Raw genomic sequence first — 24777 nt, 5'->3', positions numbered from 1 at the left:
GCCCTGTCTTGACCTCCTAGGCAGTTCCTGTGGAGCTTCCGGCTGCCGGGAGAGGCCCAGAAGATTGACCGGATGATGGAGGCGTTTGCCCAGCGCTACTGTCAGTGCAACCACGGGGTGTTCCAGTCAACAGGTGAGCGGGGCGGCGGGGGGTGGGGGGCGTCCTCTCCTGCGGTTGGCAGTGCCTGCCAGGTTCTCTTCTAGGTACTAGGTCATTCCTAAAACAAAAGGGCTTAGGTTCTTGCCTGAGAACATTGCTTTAAATGGTATTTATAATAGTAAAAGGTTGGAAACTATCCAAATTCTAACAATAAGGTAGTAAGAATGTAAGTTAGGGTACCTCTGAATTATGAAGTATGCAACTACTAAAAATCATGTTTTTAAGAGGCTTTATTGACATGGAAAAATGCTAATAAGATTAGCCAAAAAGCAGACTTCAAAACAGTGTATCTGTTTTCATTCTAATTGTGTTACAGTCTGTATCTGTGAGATACATTTGTGATACCTTACACGTAGGCACATTTATGTAAGAAAGCAAAATAAGTTATTACTACGTGGTGAGATTATAGGTAGTTTATATCTTCTTTTTTATACATTGTGCTTTTCTGGTTTTCTGTGCTGTATGTGTTCTTCTTTTACAATCTGAAGAAATAAACATCTTTAAGTCTTGAATGCTTTATGCTCTTTCCCGTGCCTTGCTCTTTTCAGTGAACAGTATATAACCTTTCAGTTAGAGCATACCCAGGCGCTTGGATTTTGCCCATTCTTTTGAGAGCACTGCTTTTTATTCTCTATCTCATCCGGCGTTACTTGTTCTTTCGGGTGGGATGTTTCCTATCGGATTTTGCTTTTCTCTTTTAGACACTTGTTACGTCCTCTCATTTGCCATCATCATGTTGAACACCAGCCTGCATAACCCCAATGTCAAAGACAAGCCCACCGTGGAGAGGTTCATCGCCATGAATCGAGGCATCAACGACGGGGGAGACCTGCCCGAGGAGCTGCTCCGGGTGAGTTTGGCGCTGATTCAAGACTGTGGTCCCGGGTGGCGCTGATGGAGCAGACGGGAGGGACATGGGATCATCCAGTGTCTACTCGGACCATACACATAATTATGTGAATTTCATTAAGACATTGGTAGTGAGGCCCAGTGAGGAGTCAGTGGGGGAAAGTGGTTTATAAATCTGAAACTAAAGGCTCGAATGGAAGTCGGGCTGATCTCTTTTCTTTCTTAATTGTCCATTAGGCATCTTATTTCTCTTGTCTCTGTGAGCCCCTAAAGGGAGAGATGTTCTCCACGCTACCAGCGCGTGGCACACAGTGACACTTATTAAACGAATGATGGGAAAGGGCGGGAGGAGAGGTATTTCTAGGATCAGAGACATGCAGTGTCATCTTTTATCCCAGAATCTGTATGAGAGCATAAAAAACGAACCCTTTAAAATCCCAGAAGATGATGGGAATGACCTTACTCACACTTTCTTCAACCCAGACCGAGAAGGCTGGCTATTGAAGCTCGGTAAGTGATGCCGTCTGGGTTAGGGCTGCTAACGCAGAAACTTAGGAAGAGAGGACGTGCGTATGCACGCTCGCCCACCCGCGCCTGCACTGTGGCGCAAAGGGGGTTGGTGCAGGAGGCGCTAAGGAGAGACTTCGGTATGAATTCGTACTGTTCTAACAAGATCGCCTCCAGAAAGGAAGTGAATGCACGGCTAGTGCCCCATGGGACGCACAGAGACTCCTGGGGACAGGCTTGCCCGCATAAGTATGGCCTACACGTGTTTGCGCTCCACATTTCCTCTCCGGGGCAGTTCCCGGAGGACCTGGTCCTTGTCCCTTCCCGGCCCCCTGGACCACTGGGAGGGCGGCCAGCTGGGCCCTTCTCTCTACTTCCCATCACGAGTTTGTAGCCGGTGCTCCCGCCTCCCCCACCCCAGTGCATCATCACTTCCTTCTGCATCTGGCTCCCCACAGGCAGCGTGCATGGCAAACCCAAGGCCCTGGCTGCAGCGCAATCCACGGCACTCTTACTCATTCTTGGGCGCTGGTTTTTTTTTCTCCCCCCTCCTTTCCAATACGGATCAGCCACATTCATGATTTTGTTCATTCAGAAAGATTAAAAGTTATTCCTCTTCCCTCTGCCAAAAGTGAGCTTGTATTGCTGAGATTTGTGGTCATGCCTTGCCACGAAGGTGACAAAGTAACCAAAACGAAGGTTTTTATACACATTCACATGCACATGTGATTATTTCATTAACCGTTTCAGAATGCAGAGAGAGCCCCCGGATGTAATGATGTTAATCTTTTGGCCACTGAGAGAGTACTCTCCTCCGTTTTCTTCTGCCTCGGCCTTTTGACGTGTGGGTTCCTGCATTATCAGGAGGTGTCATTAGAATGATCCTCCTCTACTGTTTCAGCTCCTGGTCCCAGTGAGATTAGAAGTCCTTACACTCTATGCCATTATTGACACGTCTGGGAAGCGCTGAAATGAAATCTTCAATTTCTGACTAGTTCAGATGGCAGTAGGATTTGTATTCCCTTTTAAAAGCATATCCTAAGTCCTCGTGTTTATACATAATGACTTAGTTCATAAATTCTCCTTAAGCACCACCTCACTGGTCGGGGTTTTAAATGTCTCTTGAATTTGTCAGCATTTCATGTATCTTTAAGCCAGTAGACTCTTCGAAGTTAAAGCTCTAAAATTACTCACCCCAGAGGTGGCCACTCTGCTCTGCATCTTTATTGCCAAGTGGCTAGAGTTAAAAGGAAACCTGCTGGAAAATTTAAAAGTGCATCCAAGTTTGGATTTGCTTCCCCCTCCAGGGAAATTTGTTTAAATGCTAATACTAAGTGTTAGCTTTGACAGCCCAGATAGTAAAATTAGAACAGTACGAAGAGTATCTTGGTTCTTACACCAGGATGACATGTAAATTCATGAGGCATCCCATATTTTTTAAAAAGAAAAAAATTTAACTAAATGTGAGGCTCGTTTTTAGGTCATTGCATTACTTTTTCCAGACCTCCACCAAACCCTCCTAAACTCTTCACGTTGTGTTTTCATTGTAGCACACTTCAGATCACCCCTTCGTATGTGTGTGCCACAGAAGGCAGGCCTTCCAGCCATCTGCAATTGTGTGTATATGTCTGTGTATGCATATAACCGTAAGATTGTGTATTCTTGTGTATACACATATGTGCATATGTATTCACAGGCTTGTGTGTGAGCATTTTTACACACACTTTAAAAAGAGGTAGCCATCCGAAGAGAGACATTTAATTTTCCCCAAAGTAATCTTCACTGTCTTTGCTCTGGATTCAGGATATACTAATAAACGTCAGCTTGGTGAGAGCTGATTTGTGGCACCTTCGAGGCCAGGATTTTGGTGGTGCCTCAGATCTTGTCTTTACCAGATGGGATGTGGCAGATGAGGCCAGCCCCTCATTCACACGCTGGACAGTGGCGTTTGCCCTGTTGCTGTCTTTATGTCCCGTCCCCACGAGGCAGACATGAATGACTAATACAGTGCACCTTAAGATTAAGGAGTCGGGTTTAATTTCTTTGTTTTAATTTTCTTTTCTCCCTCATTTGTATGTTTCCATGATTTTGGCTCTCCTTTTCCTTGCCCCAAACTCCAGGAGGTATGTAATCCCCTCAACCTGCTCGCTCGCTCTGCCCAGGCCACTGTAATCGCTGCAGCGTTTTCTTATTTTGTTACTTTTGATTATTTTGTTTTAAATTGCTGGTGGTAGTCTTAATGCTGCTTCTAACTTACCGTACAGTCCCTAGGGAACTGGTCAGGATTGGGGGTGCGGAGTGATTTTCACGTTTCCCTTGGAGGGGTAGTGCATAGTGCATCCAACAGCTGGGCACCCAGATGTGGGATAATTTGAACTCTCCCAAGTGCAGTAGTGCAAGAAAACACACTAAGAGTGGATTTGTAAAAGCAGACAAAGTATTCACTGAATTGTCTCTCGGAATTATTGGCCAGGCGTATGCTATATTACTGACTCAAACTGACACTCAGGAACTTCAGAGATTTCTGACGTGGAGCAGAGGAGGGGGAGGAGGTTGTGATCCCCGCAGTTGTGTGCTCCGGGCACACGTGCCGTGACCAGAGAAGCAAACCAGGAAAATAAATAAATTAGACAACATAGGACATTTGCCTTTGCATGAAAAAGGGAAATAGTGTTTCTTAAACTCAGAATGAGGCCAGGTAAAGTTAAAAAAGATAAAACCCCCGAATCCCTTCTTGAAGTCCTTCCGTTTAATCTCCTGTGTTTTAGGGGAGGGCATTACAACCTCGGCTCTGTTTTTTATGTTTTGTTTTGTTTTTCTCCCTCCTCTTTTTCAATGAGTCATCGTTCAGACCCCCAAATTGGCCTCGTAGTTATGTCGTTGGCATCTGCTCTCCACTTGCTGATTCAGGGAAACATGTTTTCTAGATGAGGAGTCCTCAGGTGTCTGCTTCAGCCTCACTTGAGCAGAGCCTCAAGGGAAAGAACGGCCCCAACACTGACATTTATGAAATGTTTCCGGGCCTTGTCCGGTGGTTCCCACCCAGCTCCGGGGGAGCCAGCGTCTGGCCTTTACATCTACGGGGTAGAGGCCCGCAGGCTGGGAGGTGGTCCTGTGAGTTCCTCAGGGACTGTCCTAGGTGCGCGCATCGGTCTGTCTGCTTGTTTCATGTCTGTTTCCCTTTCAACATGAAATCTGCCCCTGGGACCGCGTGACGCTTCACGGTAGGGGTCTCGTTAATGCAGCAGGTTGTCGGGAAGGGACATAGCCAAGCTTTCATCACCAGGGAGAGGATTTGTCTGGCTTTGCTTTTGTCCTAGATTTCCTCCCATCTTCTTCCTTGTGACATCTGACCCCTCTTCCATGACCTCCTGAGCCCCAGGTGCCCCCGGGGTGGTCCTGTGAGGGGAGCGCATGGCAGTGGGCCTGGGTTGAGGTGTCCTGTGTGCTGAGCCCCATGTGGGGGTGAAGGCCCAAGAGGCAGAAGAGCTGCTTTCTCGGGTTCTGAAAGGGGGAAGGGGGTTTCCTTTATTATGACAAATTGGCTCCAGTTCTAAGTATATTCCTTGTGTTCTTTCTCCTCCTGATTTATTTCGGTTCTGCCCAGCCTTTCCCATTTCCTTACGCATGTCGTATTTCCATCCATGGTTTTCTTGATTCACGCCCTAGGGCCTTAGGGGCCAGAGGCACGTGCTCACAGAAGCTGACAGTTGCTGTGGACAGAGAGTCGAGTTGGTCTTCGCTTGACAGCAGCAGGGGGTGTGGGTGGGGGCGTAGCGCGTGCTGGCTCAGGACCAAACTCCTTCCGTGAGGCGGTGCCATTGAGAACCTTGGCAATTCGTGATCAGTCGCTTAACCTCTCAGAGTTCGGGCCCCCAAGCAGAGCCGTGCAAGGGGCCCAAAAGTCCAGTTGTCCTCAAAACTGCTACCAGGACCGACGCTGGACACTTCATTTCCGTGGCAGAATTTGCGTTGCTCCAGCAGTCGGATCCTTTGAGGAAACCTGGCGTGATCACACAGCCACGTCCTGGCGGCTGGGATGCTCCCTCTAAACCCTGTGCTCAGCTGTTTGTGGTGAGGGGCAAGCAAGGAAGCGTGACTGGGGTCACTAGATTTACACCCTGTGGTCCTTGTTCTTTATGAGGTTTGGAGGAGTGATGTTCTCTGTAGGTTAAGTCAGCAAAGGAGCATATCCTGTCCAGGGCAGTAAGAAGTGTTTATGAAATGCTGTGTGTATCTCACCACATGCAGGCCTTTCATATGGTTCATGTTCAGAAAGCTTTCCCTGGACCCGGTGTAAGTCGAGGAGAAGAAAGGCTTTGCTCATGGTCAGATTGAGAGCAGGATGTGCCTTCACTCACCGAGGCCATAGTGAACTTTCCCTTCCTTTGTGTCATCTTGGGATAACTTCATGACCCCGGTGATTCTTCTTATTGAGAAATATTGAGAAGGACTAAGGGAACCTTCAACAGCTCACAGCCACCCGCGAGAGCTCACTTGGCCTGTGGCCTCCTCCTCCAGTTATTTTTGTTTCAAGATTCCGGTGAGAAGTCCAGAATTGAATAGGGACCTCTGCTTACCAGTGGATTCTTCCCTGATCCAGGGATCCTGCTTTGTCCCACCCAGGACTCTGGGGGAATTTAGGACACTGGCCCAGAAACCTAAAAAGCCAGTGTAGAAACGCACTACAGTCAGGAAGGTGGGGTAGAAGGTGAAACCGTAGGAACTTGGGTCCCATGTTCCAGGAGAGCTGGATCTGATTGTGAGGGGATTAAAATGTCTTACTTACTGGTTCCTCCTCCTGTCCCGTTCTGATAAAACCCTGGGCTGGTGGACCCGCAGTGTAGCGTAGCCAGGGCGCTGACCCTCTCCCCTCCTCTTGTGTTCGCCCATTTCCACCGCATCCATAGGCTTCTGCTGGCGCTTCTCTGGTCCATCACCGTCCCAGCTCCCTCCCCAGCCCGTGCTCTCATCTGCTGTCCTGATGTCATCTGCAGGGGGCCACCCAACTTGCTTGCTCTGCTTGTACCCACAGACTTTCACGCTGTGAAAGGTGCTTCTGTTTTGGCTCTGTGTCTCGTTACTGATGTAAATCTGCCATGGTCTCAGTGTCTTCCTGGCGCCCTGCCCCCGCTTCCTCGTCCTGCACCCTCTCTGGGGGCAGAGCTTCGAGCCCCCCGGAGCCTGCGCTGACTGGTTGACTCCTATCCAACACGCATCTCTCTTTGCTCTGCAGGTGGCAGGGTAAAGACTTGGAAAAGACGCTGGTTCATTCTGACTGACAACTGCCTTTACTACTTTGAGTACACGACGGTGAGCGCCTGCTTGGTCAGCTGGGACGGGGGTGGACCAGGCCTTGTGTTTAAACGGCTCTAATGAGACAGGGTTGGAGGACACAGGGGGAGACAGTCAGATTTGTCCTGCTGCATCTTTGGGGCACTAGGAGAGTTTATGTGAAGTGGAAGGGCTAAGACGAATCTCAAGAGAGGGGCCCGGGTGTGGTGTGGGGTGTCTGGCCACAGGAACCATAGCTCAGAGCTGACATCCACTTCTCCGTTGGGACACCAGGCGCCCTGCCAGGAGACAGTGGCAGACAACATCATACACGGCCTTAGCAATGGGTTGTAGAGCCGAGCTAGAAAGAATGAACTTGGACCCATGGCCAAGAGAGAGTTTGTGGCCCCATTGAAAGGGAAACAAAGGTAATTGTGATTCTATGGTAGCAGAAATACTGAAGCACTTGATTTAGAAGAAACAGCCAAGGGGCAAAATATGTAATAGAGGAAAAGAAAGTGAAATGAAATGGGAGATTACCTGGAGTTTTAAGAAATTGACGTTTACTTAAACTGAAAGTTTTGTTGGTTTTTATTTAGTGGGAATGGAATTAACAATACATACAATTCTATGAGAGTAAAGATTGTACAGAGTCTATGAGAGTAAAGACTGTACGGTAAAACCTTTTCCGAAGCTCCCTCTAGGAGCCCCCAGGAGGCCCAGCAGGTTGGTAGCCTCAGGTTGGAGCCCGCTCAGATGGGCTCCCCACAGCTGGAGGCCCTCGTTTCTGCCCTGTTCCCTGGTCATCGGAAGAGCAAACCATATACCACTGGCAGCACTGGAATGTGTCTTAAGTAAATCAGGGCAGTTGAGATGCTACTGAGAAAACGAAGGTTCAGAAGCATCTTTTATAATAAAGATACTAGAGCAAGATGGGATGAGAGTCCTGGCAGTGTCTGTGTGAAGCTCGCTAGGAGCCAGGATGCAGGTCCACGCCTGGCCCTTTGCAGCTTGGCGGTGAAGCGGGTTTCCACTGTGTTCCACACTGTGGTTCTGCAGCTTGCAGACGTCGTGCGGATGTGGCTTCTCACGTGGGGAGTGAGAGTCATGACAGTGTCAGCTCAGAATTCAGTCACTCAGCAATTTCCAAGGGAATGCTGACCAGGATTTTGTGCGTTATGGGGGCTAAACCCATGCCACGTACGTTCTGCAACTGGCTTTGCTTTTCTGTTATTAAAATCCTTTCAATTATGAGAGTACTGTATTTCAAATACCCAAAACAGTACAAAGATAGATTTTTTTTTTCACCCCCCAAAGTACCACTGTGAACAGCTTGGTAAATTTCTTTCTCTTTTGCCCCTGTCCCCCCGCGCCATGTATTAACTTTTTTTTCTAGACCGGTGACATCTTTAAAATCCTGTTTAAATCTTTTTCACTGGTCTCTGGGTTAATATGAACCATGTGCGGGGCATCTAAACAGTGCACCCCTAAGTCCCGGGACAGTCTCAGTGGTAATGCAGTGAGATTCTAGAATCTTGTGGTTCTTCATGACGCCGACCATGGTGGCGTTAGCTGAATTCAGTCTAGCAGCGCACCGGCATTTTATCAGGCAGTGGGAATCCAGAGAAAACGTTTCTGAAGATGCCGAGGGGGGAGCCTCAGGGTTAAGATGGTAGGTGGAGATAACCACACAGAAATTACCTGACAAAGAGGAAAAATCTAGTAGAAATAAGTGGGGACGTAGCAGCCGGATGAGGAAAGGGCAGAACTCATTCACCGCACTTCGCAGTAGGCAGCAGGGGCCGCGGCACAGCCCGGAGCCAGCAGAAGGCCCCTTGCTGCATGGCCAGGCACAACCAGCCCCAGACCTCCCCGTGCCCAAGTCTGGGAGAAGTAAACCGAGTAAGCATTCTTCCCTCCTCCCCCTTCGGATGGAGGAGTGGTGAGGTCTGCTGCAGGGTAGAAACCGGGGAAACGGGAAAAGTGGAAAAACAGGACTCACTTTCTGCGATATCAGTGAAAGCTCCGGGTGTGTGTTCATGTAAGAAGACTGTCCGTGGGGGGTGTGCGGTGAGCATCAGCTCCAAGAGATGCCGGACACCGGCACCCCAGGGGAGAGTTGGGGCTCGGGGTGTCTGAGGGGGGCGCTCCCTCCACTCGCTTCTCTCCTGAGACTCTGGAAGTGGCCAGAACACCAATAGCTGGCTCTCCAGTAGTTTCAGACTTAAATGAGACCCAAAACTATATACTAAGAATATGACTATATAATTGTAGAATTATAACTTATTTATTAACACATAAGTTAAAACTTCAAGGGATGATTAGCTAGAAATGTAATCACTATCCTAGAGGAGAGGCTTGAGACAGTCATAGAGATTGTGTCTGAAAGACAAGCATTAAAACAATTAAGGGCAAGCTAACAGGTGCGGAGGACAGATGGGGGTGATCCCAAAACCAGAATGAATGGGACCTGCAAATGCAAAGACAAGTTACGAGATTATTTCCCTAAAAAGGAGAAACAAACCTGAATCTGCAGATCGAAAGAGTGCATATGGTATTTTAGGAACATCTGTCCTAGGAAGCTTGGTGCCAAGGCATAGCCCAGTTAAACTGTTGAACTTGGAACAAAGTCTTTGGCCATTGGTTGTCTGGACATCAGGGAGAAGAGGTGAAGGCTGATGGCCCGGCAGGTGTGGGAGTGGCCTTTGCTGAGATGGGAAGCCCTGGAGGAGGGCCAGTTGGGGGTGAGGGGACGCAGGGCTCTGTTCTGGACAGGAGTTTAGGTGCTTTCTGGTCCAGGTGGAGTTGTCAGGCAGGCAGTGTCTCTTTGAGGATCCTACAGTCTGGAGGGGGGAGGTGAGGCTGGAGATAGTGAGAAGGTAGTGACACACGACACGACTATAGTCCAGGCGTTGCGGGCACAGAACAGGGGCACCTCGGGTGAGACTTGAGCTTCCTAGGGTTGCTGACACTGGAACTGAGGCTTGAAAGATGAGTAGGCGGGCCGGACAAAGAAGCAGGATAATTTTTGTGTGAAAGGGGCTTACATGTTCCCCACTGGAGGGCCACCCACAGCTCTTGTCACACTCACTCTTTCAGAGCATCTGTGGAAGCTCCTCCTCCAAAGGCCTTTCGGTCTTAGGGATTCATATGTGGTATGTTGACAACACCCACACGTTTCTTGACCCTATTCTTGTTTTTAAAGCTGCTCTGTGGACTTCATGTCGTGGAGGAGTCACGGGAGCTGGGCTGAGTTGCCGGGAGGAAGGTAACAGGACATGCGTTCATAAACTGAGCAGTTAGGTCTTCTCTCTCCAATTCTTCTGCAGGATAAGGAGCCCCGTGGAATTATCCCATTAGAGAACCTGAGTATCCGGGAGGTGGAAGACTCCAAAAAACCAGTGAGTATTTTTTGGTGAGATGTTTTGGGGGGACAGAAGGGATGGGCATAGCAGCTGTTGGACACAGGAAGAAGTTGCAGAGGTTTACAGTTGACCCTTGGACAACAAAGTTGGGGCTGTGTGGGTCCCCTGACACGTGGACTGTTCTCAGTGGTAACTCCTATGGTAGAGTGCCGTGTGTGCTTGGCTAAGTCCGCAGGTGCTGAGGCATTGCTGTACGGACGGAGGCCGACTGTCGGTCGTACGTGGATTCTTAATTGCGCGGAAGGTCAGCACCCACCCCCGCCTTACTCAAGGGTCAGCTGTACTTGAGAAAAACCCCGGAAGTACTCATATGATTTAATTTAAGTTAGCCTAACTTTTAAAATTATCTTTACAGTTCAAGCCAAAGGTGAGACTAAATAACCTCTTTCATTCTGTCCATCAGCTTTAGTGTCATTTACTGAATATCACACGAGGTATAGAATTGTCCTTCCTTAAAAGGCAGCATCAAGCTCTCATGATTGGACCACTTATTTTATGATCTTCAGATCGCTTATAAGTATTTTTCCTCTGTTTTGGAATATCGTGTTGCTGGCTTGGCTTTAAAAGGCATTAAGCTACCTGCAGTTCGCTCCATATTTTCTATATATTAGGAGTAGAGCTACCATGTATCATCTGCTCAATATCTTTGCTAATAAAACCTATTTATATACAATCTACATTCTCCAGAATTCCACTTCTAGGCTCCTCTTTTCCAAAGGAAAACATATGTTGGCTATATTTTATGAAGGTGAGACTAAAGAAAGAAGTTAACTTTTTTTTTTTTTTTTGGAAATAAAAATTTGCTTTTTGGGAAATAAATTAACTTTTTTCTTGGTCAGCAGCTTTCTTAGATCTTTGGTCACTCTCTCCCTCTCTTTCTTAATTCTCAGAACTGCTTTGAGCTTTACATCCCCGACAACAAAGACCAAGTGATTAAGGCCTGTAAGACGGAGGCTGACGGGCGAGTGGTGGAGGGGAACCACACGGTGTACCGCATCTCGGCCCCGACGCCTGAGGAGAAGGAGGACTGGATCAAGTGCATCAAGTAGGTGGCCGATGAAGGTGGCGACCTCGCCTCTCAGATAGTGACGCTCCAGCTGTCCCGTGGGCTGCCCATCCCGCCTCTGCGCCCCGCGTGCTGAATCCTTAGCGAGTAGTTTGACTGTGATTCCCCAGTGACTTTTTCCCTGGGTCTCTGGATTCTTGACCATGGAGCGTTTTTAAGAGCGCGCCTCACATCTAGGTTTCCCACGTGCAGCTCATGGCCCCAAAGAGGGGACAGGTGGGCAGGCTTATAGGCACAGGTGCCACTGGCCAGACTGGCCTTTTCATGTCTTAGGAAGTGGGTTTTGTCTTCATGGTGGCAGCTCAGCGGGGATTGTAACCGTTCCCTTTTATAATTTCTTAATCCTGTGAGACACTGTCGTCCCATTTACAGATGGGCAGACTGAGGCCCATAGAGGGTAAGTAATGAATGCTTGTCAGAGTCACATGGCCGTGACCCGGGGTTGCGAGGCAGAGCCTCACGCTCCCTGCTGCGCTGTGAGGAAGCAGTGGTTCTGGGGGAAGGGAGGTGTACACGGATCCTCGGGTCCAGGGCTCCTCCTGGTCCTCGCGCCACCTGTTTCACCGCGCTTTATCACCGGGGGGGTGGGGGGGGGTGCCCTGCCCCGGCAGCTCCTCCTCCCCACTCCTCCCTGGGGCTTCCGTGAGCCCTGTCCCGCCCGCCAGCACACCCCCCGCCCATTGCCACACCCGTCTCGGTGGCACTTGCTCCTGGGAGTGCGTCCTCGCTCTCCCCGCCAGGGCTGCGTCCATCAGACAGGACCCCGCCGTTTCCTTCGGGCGTCCCCATTACTGGGCCTCGAGACTCCCCCTGGAGACCAGTGAGGCCGCACTGACCGGTGACCGAGGCCGTGCAGGTCCTGCGTCGCCCCGAGTGATGGGCCTTCTCCCGCCGGGGCCGCGGCCTGCTCCTGAGGGGCTGGGCATGCTCTAGTTTTTGTGGTGGTTTTGGCACCTCTCCTAAAACAAGTGTAGTGTTTGGGCCAGGGTTAAATAGTGAATAAACGGCTGAAGGGGGGAGAGGTGATGGTGGGGGGAAGGAGCAGATCGTTTATTCCCACACAAAGAGTCTCTGAAAGTTGTGCGGTTCAGACGGGCGGGACAGGAGAGCACCGGTTCGGAGTCAGGCCAGCCCGTGCCGAGTTCCCGCTCTGACTCTCGGCGTCGCCTGCCCTCCTCCCAGACCCCCAGTTTTCTCACCACACAGCAGTGAGAGGCGGGGCTCCCGGGGGACTCCTGGGGGACTCCCGGGGACGTTGCCGCGCCCTTCCGGATGATGGTGTTAAGGCACAAGGCTGTTCTGAGGGTGAGGCAGGTGCCGCAGCGCTGTGCTCAGCACGCCGCCTGGACCCTGGTAGCCCTGGGTGGTGACGGCTGTCGGAAGTGTGGTGTCATCAGGGGCCGTCCCACGTGCCGTGGAGCCCACGAGGCACCGCAGCGTTTCTGGCGTCACCACCAATAATGAGGCTCAGGGGTCCTCTGTGCTGGACGCGCCCTGAGGTCTGCGTGGAGGAGTAGCAGCGCCTTGGGGACAGGTGGCCACGGAGAGCTCCTTACCCATGTCCCCGTGCCCTTTTTCTTACCACATGTTTTTAAAAAAAATACTCGACTCTTTAATCCTTATGAAATGTATTTTTTGCATGTGGTTTGAAGTAAAGGATGTAACCTTATTTTCTCAAGTGAGTGGCTGATTGTCCTGATACCATTTATTAATCCATCTTGCCCAGTCTGAAGTGCTCTCTTTAGTGTGGACCAACTTCCTGTGTGTGCACGGTGCGCGTGTCCCTTGTGTCTCTGGGTCTGTGTGCTGTCCTGCGTGATCATTAGGGCATCAGAGCGTGTGTGGACAGGGCATTGTGGGTAGCCTCCCCCGACTCATCGTTCTTCCAAAAAGGCTTTGTCTGCAGGTGTACGTTCTGTCTTTCATGTCATTGTACTTCGGTAGCCAGAGAAGCCGGGCCCTCCTTACGGCCACGCTTGGAATGGTTCAGTCCCTCCATCGAGGTGAATGCAGAGCCTCCTCGGGGGTGGTTCCCGGGGTCTGCCCGGAGCTGGCCTCATCTCCCTGTGGGAGTTGCAGACACTGTTCCAGCTCCACAGCTCAGCGCCTTTAACCCTCTCCAGAGCCCTGCGAAGGTGGGTGCCGCAGGATGGTTGTCCCCAGGTGACAGATGAGGACACAGGCACAGCGAGGTGAATTCAGTCGTCCCGAGCCTTCTGACTCAGGGAGCCGTCCTCCTCCACGTGCGGCGCTCAGCTCCAGCCGCCCTTGGCTCTGACGCTCTCCCAGTGAAAATGTTGGGGCAGAGGCGCCAGAGGAGGGACCTGATCGGATGGAAGCTCTTTGCGATGTTGCTGGAGAGGTTTTGCAGAAGGTCAAGTTGCAGGCACGTTTTCTCTCATCAGTGCTCTTCCCAGGAGTGTCCAGCTACCTCGGTCCTGGTGCTCTGGGGACGTGGTCGCACAGGATCGCGTGTCTCTGCAGATAGACCTGCAGCGCAGCGACGGTGGCCGCTGAGGGAGAGCTCCTGCTGCCTGGTGTCGTCTCCGCTCTGCCTTCCCAGGGCTGGGGCGGAGTGTCTCCAGGGACCGTGTGAGGACGGCCGTGAGAAGGAGCACACGTATGTGCAAGGCCGGGGCAGAGCTTCCAGCCCCAAGCCCTTCACTGCGCCCTGGCCCCCCGTCGCGTGGACTGGAGATGTGCCGCGGCGTCCCTGGGGGCTTGGCCCACCCAGGAAGCGGAGGTGGACCCACCCTAATGCTCTGAAGGTGGAAGCAGGATTCCCTCCCTTGCACGCCGAGCGGTCAGATGCCTGCGTGGCGGGGTCCCTCGGGATGCGTTCCGGGCCCTGTCCAGCTCCTGCCTCCCCCGGAGCTGAGTTGCTCTTTCACACGGACACATCCTCTCTGTGAACGGGGCCCGGTCAGCCCGCAGGAGCCGTCGTGCACCTGGTTAAGTGCGGTCCACAGTCACGTGGGCTTGTGACTGGCCCAGAAGCTAGTTGGCACCTGGAATACTACTTCTCAGGAAAAGCAAATTAAACTTCAAAACGTGGATCACACCTTGCTTAAAAGTGGAGAATGACAAATACAGAGGGACGACAGGTGGCTGAGGCCTGCCATCACCACCTGTGCTGGTGTCTCTGGGGCCAGTGCAAGGGCTGCTTGGGCTCCCTCCCCACCAGGCTGTGGACACAGAGCAGGCTGCTGGCCGCTTGCTTGGGCCCCGACTGCCCAGTGATGGGTCTTGGCTGTCGAGCTGGTGCTCTTGGGGACTCAGAAGTTGCTCGGTACAGACGGTGGCCGCCAATCAGACGCACCACGTGCCAGGGGACACACGGGGTTGTGTGGTGGTCACTGCTCCAGACAAACGCCACTGTCATGACGGAACTAAAGCACTGCGCTTGTTTTGCTGCGTTAGAGCACAGCTGTGAGGGTGTAGAGGATTCCTCAACTTAAATTGATTACTTGGTTGAAACAGGCAATAAGCACCCCACAGTGATCTTGTCACCTGTACCACGTGTCTCCCTCAAAACTTGTCTTTTACGCTACATGTGGACACAGTGAAGGTTGATGCCGTGACGTGGCCTTTAAAGGGACGGTCGAGCAGGGAGGGGGTCTGGGGCACGGCTGCTGCTAGGAAGCCCCTGCCTGGGGTCGTGTCTCCTGGTCCTGTTCCTCAGTCTCCTCTGCTTTCTCCCCTTTTCTGTGTTGCAGGGCAGCCATCAGCAGGGACCCTTTCTACGAGATGCTAGCCGCGCGGAAGAAGAAGGTCTCTTCCACGAAAAGACATTGAGTCTGCGCAGCCAGCAGGGCTGGTGGGCCCGGCGAGTGAGGCCCGGCGAGTGAGGCCCGGTGCAGCCTCCCTGCCTCCCATGCAGTGGGAGCGTCTTGCCAGGCATCGCCCTGAATTCCTAGAGACTAGCTTCAGCTTCTGCTAATTTTTTTAAGTGGGAGAAGGGTAGGCAGTCACCCTTGGAGAAGGGGGCCTGATGCCTTCACGCCTGGGTTTTGAGCCTTTCTCTCTAAAAAGAACAGAGCTCCTGTCGGCCATGCCGCCTCCCCGCAAGTCTCCACTCGGCAGGTCTGATAGCAGAGCTCGGAGCCGACCATTTACCTCTCGGTTATTCCCTGGGAAGAAGCCTTCAACCCTGCACCATAAATATGTGTACCCATATCTTATTATATGTTAAGAAAAAAAGTGGAATGGAAGAGAAGCCACATGCTATAAAGATATATTTTTGTTTTTTAAAGAAAGAGAAAGAGAAGGTGGAGCTGTCCAGGCATTCTGCCTGTCTACTTCGGGAAGCTTCTCCCTAGAGAAGAAGCTCCCCGGGCCGCCGCTGTGCGTGTCAGCCCGGGCAGGGGCAGGGGCCGGGCGGGCCCCCTCCCCGCACTTCTGGGGCCTCGTCTGGGCGAGGGAGGAGGTGGCGAGAGGGGAGAGGGGGCCGCGCGGCGAGGACAGACTCGGGGCCTGCAGGGCAGCACCGGCCACTCCAGCTGATGCTTTTCCTTCCAGGTGCCTGGGGAACACTGCGGGGAGAAGGGAACCTGCCCCCCGCCTGCGCTGTTCCTTCTCTTTCAGGATTCATTCTTGTCAGGCTTTAAAATAGTCAGCATTTTTCCTTGAGCTACATACCTAATCACCAAAACTGTGAGGAAGGTAGTCCCATCAGAGATTCCGGGATAACCTGTTTCTTATTTGGTTTTTCTTCCTCCTGCCCCTGAACTCCATTCCTCGTTTTAGAGGAAGGAGCAGGTCTGACCCGATCACCTTAGGGCTTCAGCCTTTTCTGCCTCCGAACCGGCCTTCACCTGGACTACGCCGTGCATGTCGCGCTGGCCCTTGGAGAGGAGCGGGCCTTCGTCTGCGCGGCAGGGGCGGGGGCGGGGAGCCAGAGGGTGAGTGGTCGGCCTCCCGCTGGAGTCGGCCTTGCCCTCCTATCGCGTGGCCTGAAGGAGCCGTGGCCGCCGCTGTCCTGCTGTTCTCTCAGGGACTCTCGTCCGGGGCCCGGCGCCCAGTCCGGGCAGAGCAGGGCTGGCCGGGCCATTGCAGCGCCAGTGTGACCCTGACTCCTCTGACACCTTCCGGGCGGGCTCACATCTCTGGAAATAGCTTTTGTAAAGGGGAGTGGTGGGGTCACTTTCTGGGGTCCCCCCCTTCATGTAGGTCCTACCTGGAATGGCTTCAGGCGTTTTAATGCCAGAGCTCGCGAAGGTGGCAGAAGAGGGTCCAGGCTGGGAACCTGAAATTTCTGGGCGGGAGAACCAGGGTGGTGCCAGCCGAGGTCCAGGGGGTCTGGGCCGGTGCTGGAGCCCCTCTGGCTATCCGAGTCCCTGGCCCTGGTTCTCACAAATATTACCTAGACAGAGAGGCACCTGGATCAGTATTAGTCTATTTATCAGAGGTGTAAATAATCCATGTATAGTTTTTCTCCTTTTAGATTATTTTGTATTTGTTTTAAAAAAAAGTTTTGTCAAAATACAAAGAAATGACTGAAAGTTGTTGACAGGGTTTTTAAAAAAATTATAATTATTCCAATCGTTTTTTGTTTGTCTGGTTTTTTTGCATTGTAAACTAGCGCCAAGGAACTGCAGCAAATAAACTCCAAATCTGCCCAAACCACTTTGTTGCCTGTGGCGTTGCTTCACGCCCGGATGGGCCCTGAGAAGGAAGGTCGTGCTTGTCAGGTGCACTTCCGCGGGAGGATGTGTCACTTGAACCTCTCGTCTTAAGTCTAGTGATGATAAAGATCGGAAGTGGCGAGGATGGTTCTGTCTTCCGCTAAGGAGAGCGGAGCAAAAGTGATCATTAGCATAGTCATTCCCCGCCCCCACCCTTTTTGGAAGAAGAAACAAATGTCAGACGTCAACTTTAAATTAAGATCAAGAAATGTGCCTTCAGCCTTTATAATACATTCTTAGTATTATTTCATTTTCCAGATGTGCCTACATAACTCCAGGGAAGAGTCACAGTGAGGTAGAGCTCAAAAGTTGAGAAGACATTCAGCATAGCATCTCAGGGTAAGGAGATGGACAAGCCTTAGCCTGTCCCCTCAGCTGGTGGTTCATTAGAACATGCAATGTAGAGTTATCATGTGATCCAGCAGTTCCATTCCAAGGTGTATGCCCAAGAGAATTGAAAGCATGTCCACACAAAAACTTGCACACGACTGTTTATAGCAACATGATTCACAACAGCCAAAAGGTGGAAACAATCTAAATGTTCATCAACTGATGAATGGATGAACAAACTTTCGTCTGTTCATACAAGGGAGTATCATGCAGCCACAAAAAGGAATGAAGTACAGATGCGTGGCTGTGACATGGCTGAACCCTGAAAACGTTATGCTGAGTGAAAGAAGCCTGACACAAAAACCCATAGTTATATGATTCTTTTCATATGCAGTGTCTTGAAAAGGCAAATCTATGGAGAGAGAAAGTAGATTGGTGGTAGTCAGAGGCTGGAGATGTTGGGGAGAATGGGGAGTGACTGCCCATGGGTACAGGGTTTCTTTTTTGGGGTGTTGAAAATATTCTGGAGTTAGTGGTGTTGGTTACACAATGTTGTGAAGGCACTAAATCCCACTGAATTGTACACTTTAAAAGGGTGAATTTTATGATAAGTGAATTACATCTCAGTTTTAGAACAATAGCAGTGAACAAATGCCATCACTTCCCATGGTTTTACTGGTTCTCAAAGTGTGGTTCCCTGATCAGTATCTTCAGCAACATCTGGGAATGGGTTAGAAATGCAAATTCTCAGGCCCCCGCCACACCGACTGAACTAGAACCTCTTGTGCTGGGGCCTGACACAGTTTAACAAGTTCTCCAGGTGCTTCTGGTGCCCAGTAATGTTTGAGAACCACTGCCTTAAACAACCACCCTGACTCCTTCTGTTACCAAACTGAGGTTTGGCCGCTCATCGTTTAAGAATCCAATGTTGAGAGACAAATGTTGGGTAAAAGGAAAGATATTAGCCTTATTGAGGAAGCTGGCAATCCTGCAGAGAAGGTGGCCTCATGTCCCAAAGGACCAATTCCCCCTTGTCGACTGGGGGCAAGAGCTTTTAAAGGGGAGTTTCAGGGGTTCACAGGCGGGGTTGGGGGGCCATATGCAGAACAGCACAGTCAGCTCTGACAGTAGTCTTGAAATTGCTCACGCGGAGGTCTGATCAGTGTCATCTTGATTCTTTTAAGTACAGTTAATCTTCGACTTCAGGGTCAGTTTGTTCCCATTTCCTTGAGACCAGTTCTTGGAATTGTGCAAGATGGAGCAGCTTATGTCTCATGGCCACAGTCTGGTCAGCATGTAGTTAACTTCTTCCTCCTGGTCGGGGTTTCAGTATCTGCAAAGCAGCTCAAAGGATATGGATCAGAATATTATCCATAGCCCTTAAGGAGGAACTAAAGGTCCTTGATTTTGTTTAATGGTTGAACTATTATTATTTTGTCTTGTTTGACTATTTTCCTCTGTTTCTGCATTTTCTCATTTCTCTGATTAAATTTATTCTTTGGCTAATGTTCTTCCAGACAAGAGGCAGGTGGAGGACATGGGGAGGGTGGGTGTCTGTCCCAGGAAGGCCCCATAGGGTCCTGCGCCATTACACTTCCTTCTCTTCATTGTTAGGCATACATACGTATATATATATATAAGTGTGTGAGTCTAACGTGAGACTGTGTAAATCTCACGTTACAGGACCACGATCTCCTCGCTGGATGGTCTTGGCCCCAGCATAGACAAGCCACAAGCAGCTCTGTGGTCAAGTCTGTGCCGTGAAGTGTCTCTCTCTCTCTCCTTTCCAGCCGAGGGTTCTGCTAGATTTACATGGTTTAGATCAACTCCAGCTTCTACCTGGAGCGAGCTGTTTCCTAACCTGGTTAAAACAAGCGGGCTGCTGTGTGTGACCCGCTGCAGAGAAGACAGTAGAAAACCTCGGCCCTGTTAGCCACGGACGGTCATGTGACTTGGGTACCAGAACTCGTGTCCTGTACCAAGAGGGACAAGAGTGACTGCAGCCAGACTAGCCTTATCTTCCTTAATCTAGTCCTCCTCTGGGTTCGCTGCATTGCATCGCACGAAATCTACTTTCTACTCTTGGATTGGATCTTTGTACAAATTCAGTTGAAACCGATCTGTTTATGTTTCCTACGGGTTCAGAATTCTGCTTAGCGTCCTCCTGACAAGCGTCCTTAGTGACTATTATACACAGTCTCCTCCTATCTTCATGCTCTTAAGCAAGACGTAATTACAGTTTATTGAGCACCTGTGTCCTGGGCCTTTTCATTCATTTCTCCAGTATCCCCGACTACCACCTAAAAAACTGGCATCCTGCCAGATGTTAATAGGTGCTCCTGAGTGTTACGCAAACAGGTTTAGGACATGCCGGTTTGGGCCACGTGGCCAGCGTCCTTTCCTGCAGCCTCTCCATATCTGCAGGTGTCCAAAGCACGCAGCGTCTCCTGGACCTTGTGCGTGGCGCTCCCTTGCAGGTGGCATCTCAGGAGAAGCCAGCGTTCCTTGGGCCAGCGCTGCCCTTATCTGGTCCATTCTCTGGACCTTTCTCTGATGACCTGCGTAAGCCCGGCCCTTCCTGACTTCAGGGCTGTCACTGCCTCTCTGGCCAGCTCCACTTTCTTTGGGATTCTGGCCCTGCTCGCCTCCTGGTTTTGGCTCGCTCTTGCGCCTTTCCTGGTTATTTCTTCCTTCCAGCCTCTGGGTTCTCACAGTGCTTCACATGGACCGTCTTTGTCTCCTGCCTCCCGGCCCCACAAGTCACTCTGCCTTCCACTTGGAAGTTCCTCCACCTCCATCTTCCTGGGATGCCTCTGCTCATCCCTAAGATCCCAGCCGGGCAACCCCTACCGCCAGGAGTCTTCCCGACCCTCATCCCGCATTCCCTGCCAGCCCCCTGGTCTCTCCCCATCATGACTCACATCATGCTGACTCTTTCTTTTCTGTTTGGAAAGTAACGCTCTTAATTGTGCAGCTTGCCGAGTTTCACATGATGACCCTGAATTTTAATTTCGCAGCGGTTTGTCTCTCAGCCTAGGCAAAATCCACGGGAGCTTTCCTCACTTCGTGCTCACAGAACAACCCACGGGGATCGGGGAGGGGAGTGCTGCCTGGCCTTACACCAGCTTGGTGAACTCAGACTGGCTCAGTCCCAGGCCAGCACCAAAGGCCCTTCTGGAAGCTCTGCGGGGGCTTCTCCCATTGTTCGTGGCTTGATTTTACGTGGGGGCCGTCTGCCTCTTAGGCCTTGATCTCAAAGGGCCCTGGCCTGTTTTACTGGGGACTGAGGGCCAGAGAGGAAGAGTATTGACCCAAACGCTCTCCCAGTTTAGTGAAAACGTCTGGATTCAGGGCCCAATTCTGATACCCAGTCCGGCCCCCCGTGACCATAGCCCTGCCTCGTTAGGGTGGGGCCCACGGGGCAGGAGTGTTCTGAGTGGCCTCTCCACAAAGCCGTTGGGGCCCCGTGAACACAGGTAGCTTCGCCGAGCCTGGTTCTGTCCTTTGGGGTTTAGGGACGAGCCCTGCAGAACCGCTTGTTCGTGACTCTGAGCAAAATGAAGCCGGGGTCTCTGGGAACCACTGTGTGATTTGCCCTTCATCTTGGCTGCCAGGAAGCCCAGAGTCAGGGGCACGCTTCCTCATATGACTCGTTAATCCTGCTTTGCACTTTTATTTTTGTTAATAGACTTATTTTCTTAGAACAGTTTTAGGTTTACAATAAATTGAGGGGTTGGCGCAAGGATTTCCCATAACCCCTGCACCTACACCTGCATAGCCTCTCCCGTTATCAACATCCGCCACCAGAGCTCGGGGGGTAACCAAAGAACCTACATTGACACATCACCCAGAGTCTGCAGTGTACATTAGGGTTCACTCTTGGTGTTTTACATTCTATGGGTTTGGATAAATGTGTAATGTCATGTATCTGCCGTTATAGTATCATGCGGAGAGGTTCCACTTCCCTAAAAATCCTCTGTTCTCTGTCTATTCACCCCCACTTCCCCCCAACCCCTGGCCACCCCTGATCTTTCTGCCACTGCCTACCGTCTCCATAGCTCTGCCTGTTCCAAAATGTCACAGAGTTGGAATCATACAATGTATAGACTGTACTTTCCACTTTTAATTGTTTTTTTTTAAAATAAATTTATTTATCTTTGGCTGCGTTGAGTCTTCGTTGCTGCACACGGGCTTTCTCTAGTTGCGACGAGCGGGGGCTACTCTTCGTTGCGGTGCGCGGGCTTCTCATTGCGGTGGCTTCTCTTTGTTTCGGTGCACGGGCTCTAGGAACGCGGGCTTCAGTAGTTGTGGCTCTTGGGCTCTAGAGTGCAGGCTTAGTAGTTGTGGCGCATGGGCTTAGTTGCTCCGTGGCATGTGGGATCTTCCCAGACCAGGGCTCGAACCCATGTCCCCTGCATTGGCAGGCAGATTCTTAAGCACTGTGCCACCGGGGAAGTCCCTTAATCGTGTTTTTTGACTCTTTATCCTCTTTTATCATTATCATAGTATATATTGGAATTTATAAGCTCATTCACTTTTTTTTTTAAAGAGGAAATTTGTGAATAAAATAGGGACAAAACTTTAAAAATTGCCTGAATGCTTGGTCCATTGTTGGGCCTATCAGACACTTGCTTTTGTGTCCTTTAGGAGTTGTGTAATGCTTTCTTTGTGACTATTTGAAAAGGGAAGTGGAACCATCTACTGCAGAGTACACGGCACTGAAGAGACGCAGGGTGGCTTCCCGGGGGGAGCTCTGAGATTTAGCAATCTGTGATAACGTCACTTCTGACCCCAGCCTCTTGTTAGGACAGGAGGGCTCTGGGACGGCCGTGACATTTGGAATGTGGAAACGACCTTGCAGCTCCTTCTGCTGCAGGTTAAGCTTCCTGAGATGGGTTGACAGGACAGAGAAGTCCTTTCTCAAAGTGCCCCGGGAGCAATCATCACAATTTCAAATTCTGTCCCCTCTCTGCCTTATTAGATTTTGCTGGAAGCCCTGTGGTTTGAGGGCGGAGGGGGGACACCCTCCGAAAACCTGTGGGCACTGGCCGGAGAATGGCATTTCTTGAAGGAATAGACGTTACAGATGATGTGGAAATAAGACCGCAGTTTTTGTCACTGTCATTAAAATGGTGATATGATTCTGAGAACTCTCAGCAGAGGGCTTGTTCTGAGAACCATCCAGAGACAGGGAAGTGGCCCCTGCTTCCCTTGCTGCCCCGCCTTTGCAAGGGCCACGTGCTCCACTGGCTGACCTCAGCCTTTGGACGCTCGTGGGCTCTGCAGGGTGAGTGGTTTGTGCAGGCCAGCCTGTCTGCTTCAGCGCCATCTCCCCAGCCATCAGCAGAACGTGGTCCCTCTAATAAGGTCACCCTGTATCGAAGGAGCAGCAGGGGTGGAGCCCTCCTTTCAGCAGCCAGATGGACCTGACACCACCACGGGGCGTGTTTGGGTAGGTTGTGCTGCCAGCGAGGGTTCCAACAGCATCTGTCGGAGCCAGATCGTACCTCTCCTGTTCCCTTCACGCTTTAAGACAGTCTCTCCCAGAGGCATCGTGTGTCCCCCATCTGAAGGCTCACTGATCATCTTCTAGGAATCAAAGCTGTGTCTCAGTCTGTTTTCTGAATCAGGGGTGAAGATACACCCCCTGTGGAGAATGCTGGACTTCATGAATCAGCCCTCTCCATGTGAGAAACTGTCATTTCTTTGCAGGGAAAGGTGCATGTCTGGCAAAAGCTTATGTATCTGTATCGCCCAGAACCTCCAGGGAAGTGGTTCTTATTACCTGTGGGCCTTGGCCCCTCTGTGAAGCTAATATAAGCTACAGACGTTCTCCCCAGAAAAGTACAGAGGGAGCCCCAAGTGCAAAATCGGCGGAGTCCCTTCCGCGGCCCCAGGTTAAACAGCCCCCGTCTGAGCCTGTGCTCGCCAGACTCAGGGGCGCCCGAATGGATTGCGAAAGGAGGAAGCCTTGCATTTCAAAGTTTGCTTTTTCACTCTGTGTCTGCTCTCTATATGCTCAATACCTATTTAAAGAATAGGTATTCTTTAAATAGATCTGTTTGTCGTAGTCTGCTCAGGCTACTGTAACAAAAAATACCACAGACTGGGCGGTTTAAATGACAGAAATTTATTTCTCACAGTTCTGAAGGCGGGAAGTCCAAAGTCAGGGTGGCCACCAGTTGAGTTCCTGGTGAGGCTGTCTTGCCTACTCGCTGTGTCTTCACATGATGGAGAGAGAGCGGGCTGGAGAGAGAGAGAGAGAGAGAGAGGAAGCAAGCTCTGCGGTCTGTTGCTTTTGTTTCTCTGGAGAACCCTGACTTGCAACACAGACGGCAAAGGGAAACACGGGAAGCAGCCCCCTTGGGAAGGAATTCACTGAAGTGAGTCTGGGCAAATGTGTGGGGGCAGAGCCGGACCTCACGTCCTTTCATCTGCTTTACTAACTTTATGAACTCCTCGGCCTGCCCAGATGGCGTCAGCTCTTCCTGGGCATGTATACGCAGTTGACTCAGGTTGGCACCAAATCCACCCACACCTGTGAAGTATCTGCCCGTTGACGGCTGCTGACATCTTAGCGTGGTGCCCCTCCCTCAGGCGTCGGGTGCCACCTTCCCTGCTCACTCGAGGGGGACAGTTGTGGGTCTGCTCGGCGGTGACAGGGGACTCCCTCAGAGGCTGCGGCCCCCGCGGGGATGGCAGATGCCAGATGTCACAGCCAGGGAAACACCTCGCTGAAGTTCAGGTGTGCAGTGGATAGACCCCGGGTCTGGGGAGCCTATCGAAACAGAAGTTCCGGTGGTGTGCCGTGGGGACGAGGTGACTTTGCTTGACTTGGACTCTGGATTGAAATATAAGGAAGCAAGGAGCTAGTCCAAGTCACCAAATATTTCTTGGAGGCAGCCAGTCATTTCCCAGGGAGCGGAGCCCAAACCTCAAGTAAATAGCCCTTGCCTGTTCCTTAGGTACGTACAGGTTCTGGGCAAAGAGGAGGAGGCTACACGCGAATACTGACACTGCTTGGTGGGTGTCTTATGTAATTGGCCCTGTTAAACTTTCCAAGCAATTATTGCTTATAACTTTACCTGTAGCTTTACCTTTAGCTTTCAAAGGTTGGGTCTGGAAATGGCTACAGACAGAAAATGTGATGTGGGTGGTGTGTTGGAAAAACTCCCATTTCCCACTTCTCCCTTACGTTCACACACAACTCTTCACTCTGACACTTCTGCCACCAGATGTGTGGGAGTTGGCCCCAACCGAGCATTCTCCGTGACACCAGCTGGGTGTCCTACGACTGAACTCAATTCTGACACTGCCTACCCGGAGATGGCGTCAGATCCCACAGGTGAAGGGCTCAGTCCCACAAGGCTGCCCGCCCCCCCCGACTTCAGACGCCCAAAATCGAAGGAGGCGGGTCCCTGCGTTACCCACCACTCCGTCCAATTTGCCTGTAAACTGGAGTCATATATACTTATTTATAAA

General features: G+C 51.1%; 1 protein-coding gene across 2 annotated transcripts in view; it reads left to right on the top strand.

Annotated features, from left to right (window-relative positions):
* The window catches only part of CYTH1 (cytohesin 1), a 79223-nt gene extending 62320 nt beyond the window's left edge, over nt 1–16903 (top strand). The window contains exons 7-13 of one of the 2 annotated variants that reach the window (XM_068529852.1): nt 21–133; nt 862–1010; nt 1408–1520; nt 6751–6829; nt 10120–10191; nt 11106–11260; nt 14998–16903. In XM_068529852.1, coding sequence (XP_068385953.1) covers nt 21–133; nt 862–1010; nt 1408–1520; nt 6751–6829; nt 10120–10191; nt 11106–11260; nt 14998–15076 — 760 coding nt within the window. In that variant the 3' untranslated portion in view covers nt 15077–16903. The remainder of the gene's footprint in view (nt 1–20; nt 134–861; nt 1011–1407; nt 1521–6750; nt 6830–10119; nt 10192–11105; nt 11261–14997) is intronic. The other variant, XM_068529851.1, reaches the window with a different exon arrangement.
* Nucleotides 16904–24777: the final 7874 nt, after the last annotated feature.

The sequence above is a fragment of the Eschrichtius robustus genome, chromosome 20, assembly GCF_028021215.1.
Source record: "Eschrichtius robustus isolate mEscRob2 chromosome 20, mEscRob2.pri, whole genome shotgun sequence".
In the NCBI taxonomy this organism is placed as follows: Eukaryota; Metazoa; Chordata; class Mammalia; order Artiodactyla; family Eschrichtiidae; genus Eschrichtius; species Eschrichtius robustus.
The sequence above is the reverse complement of the archived record's forward strand: the minus strand, read 5'-3'. Positions and strand labels throughout refer to the sequence as shown.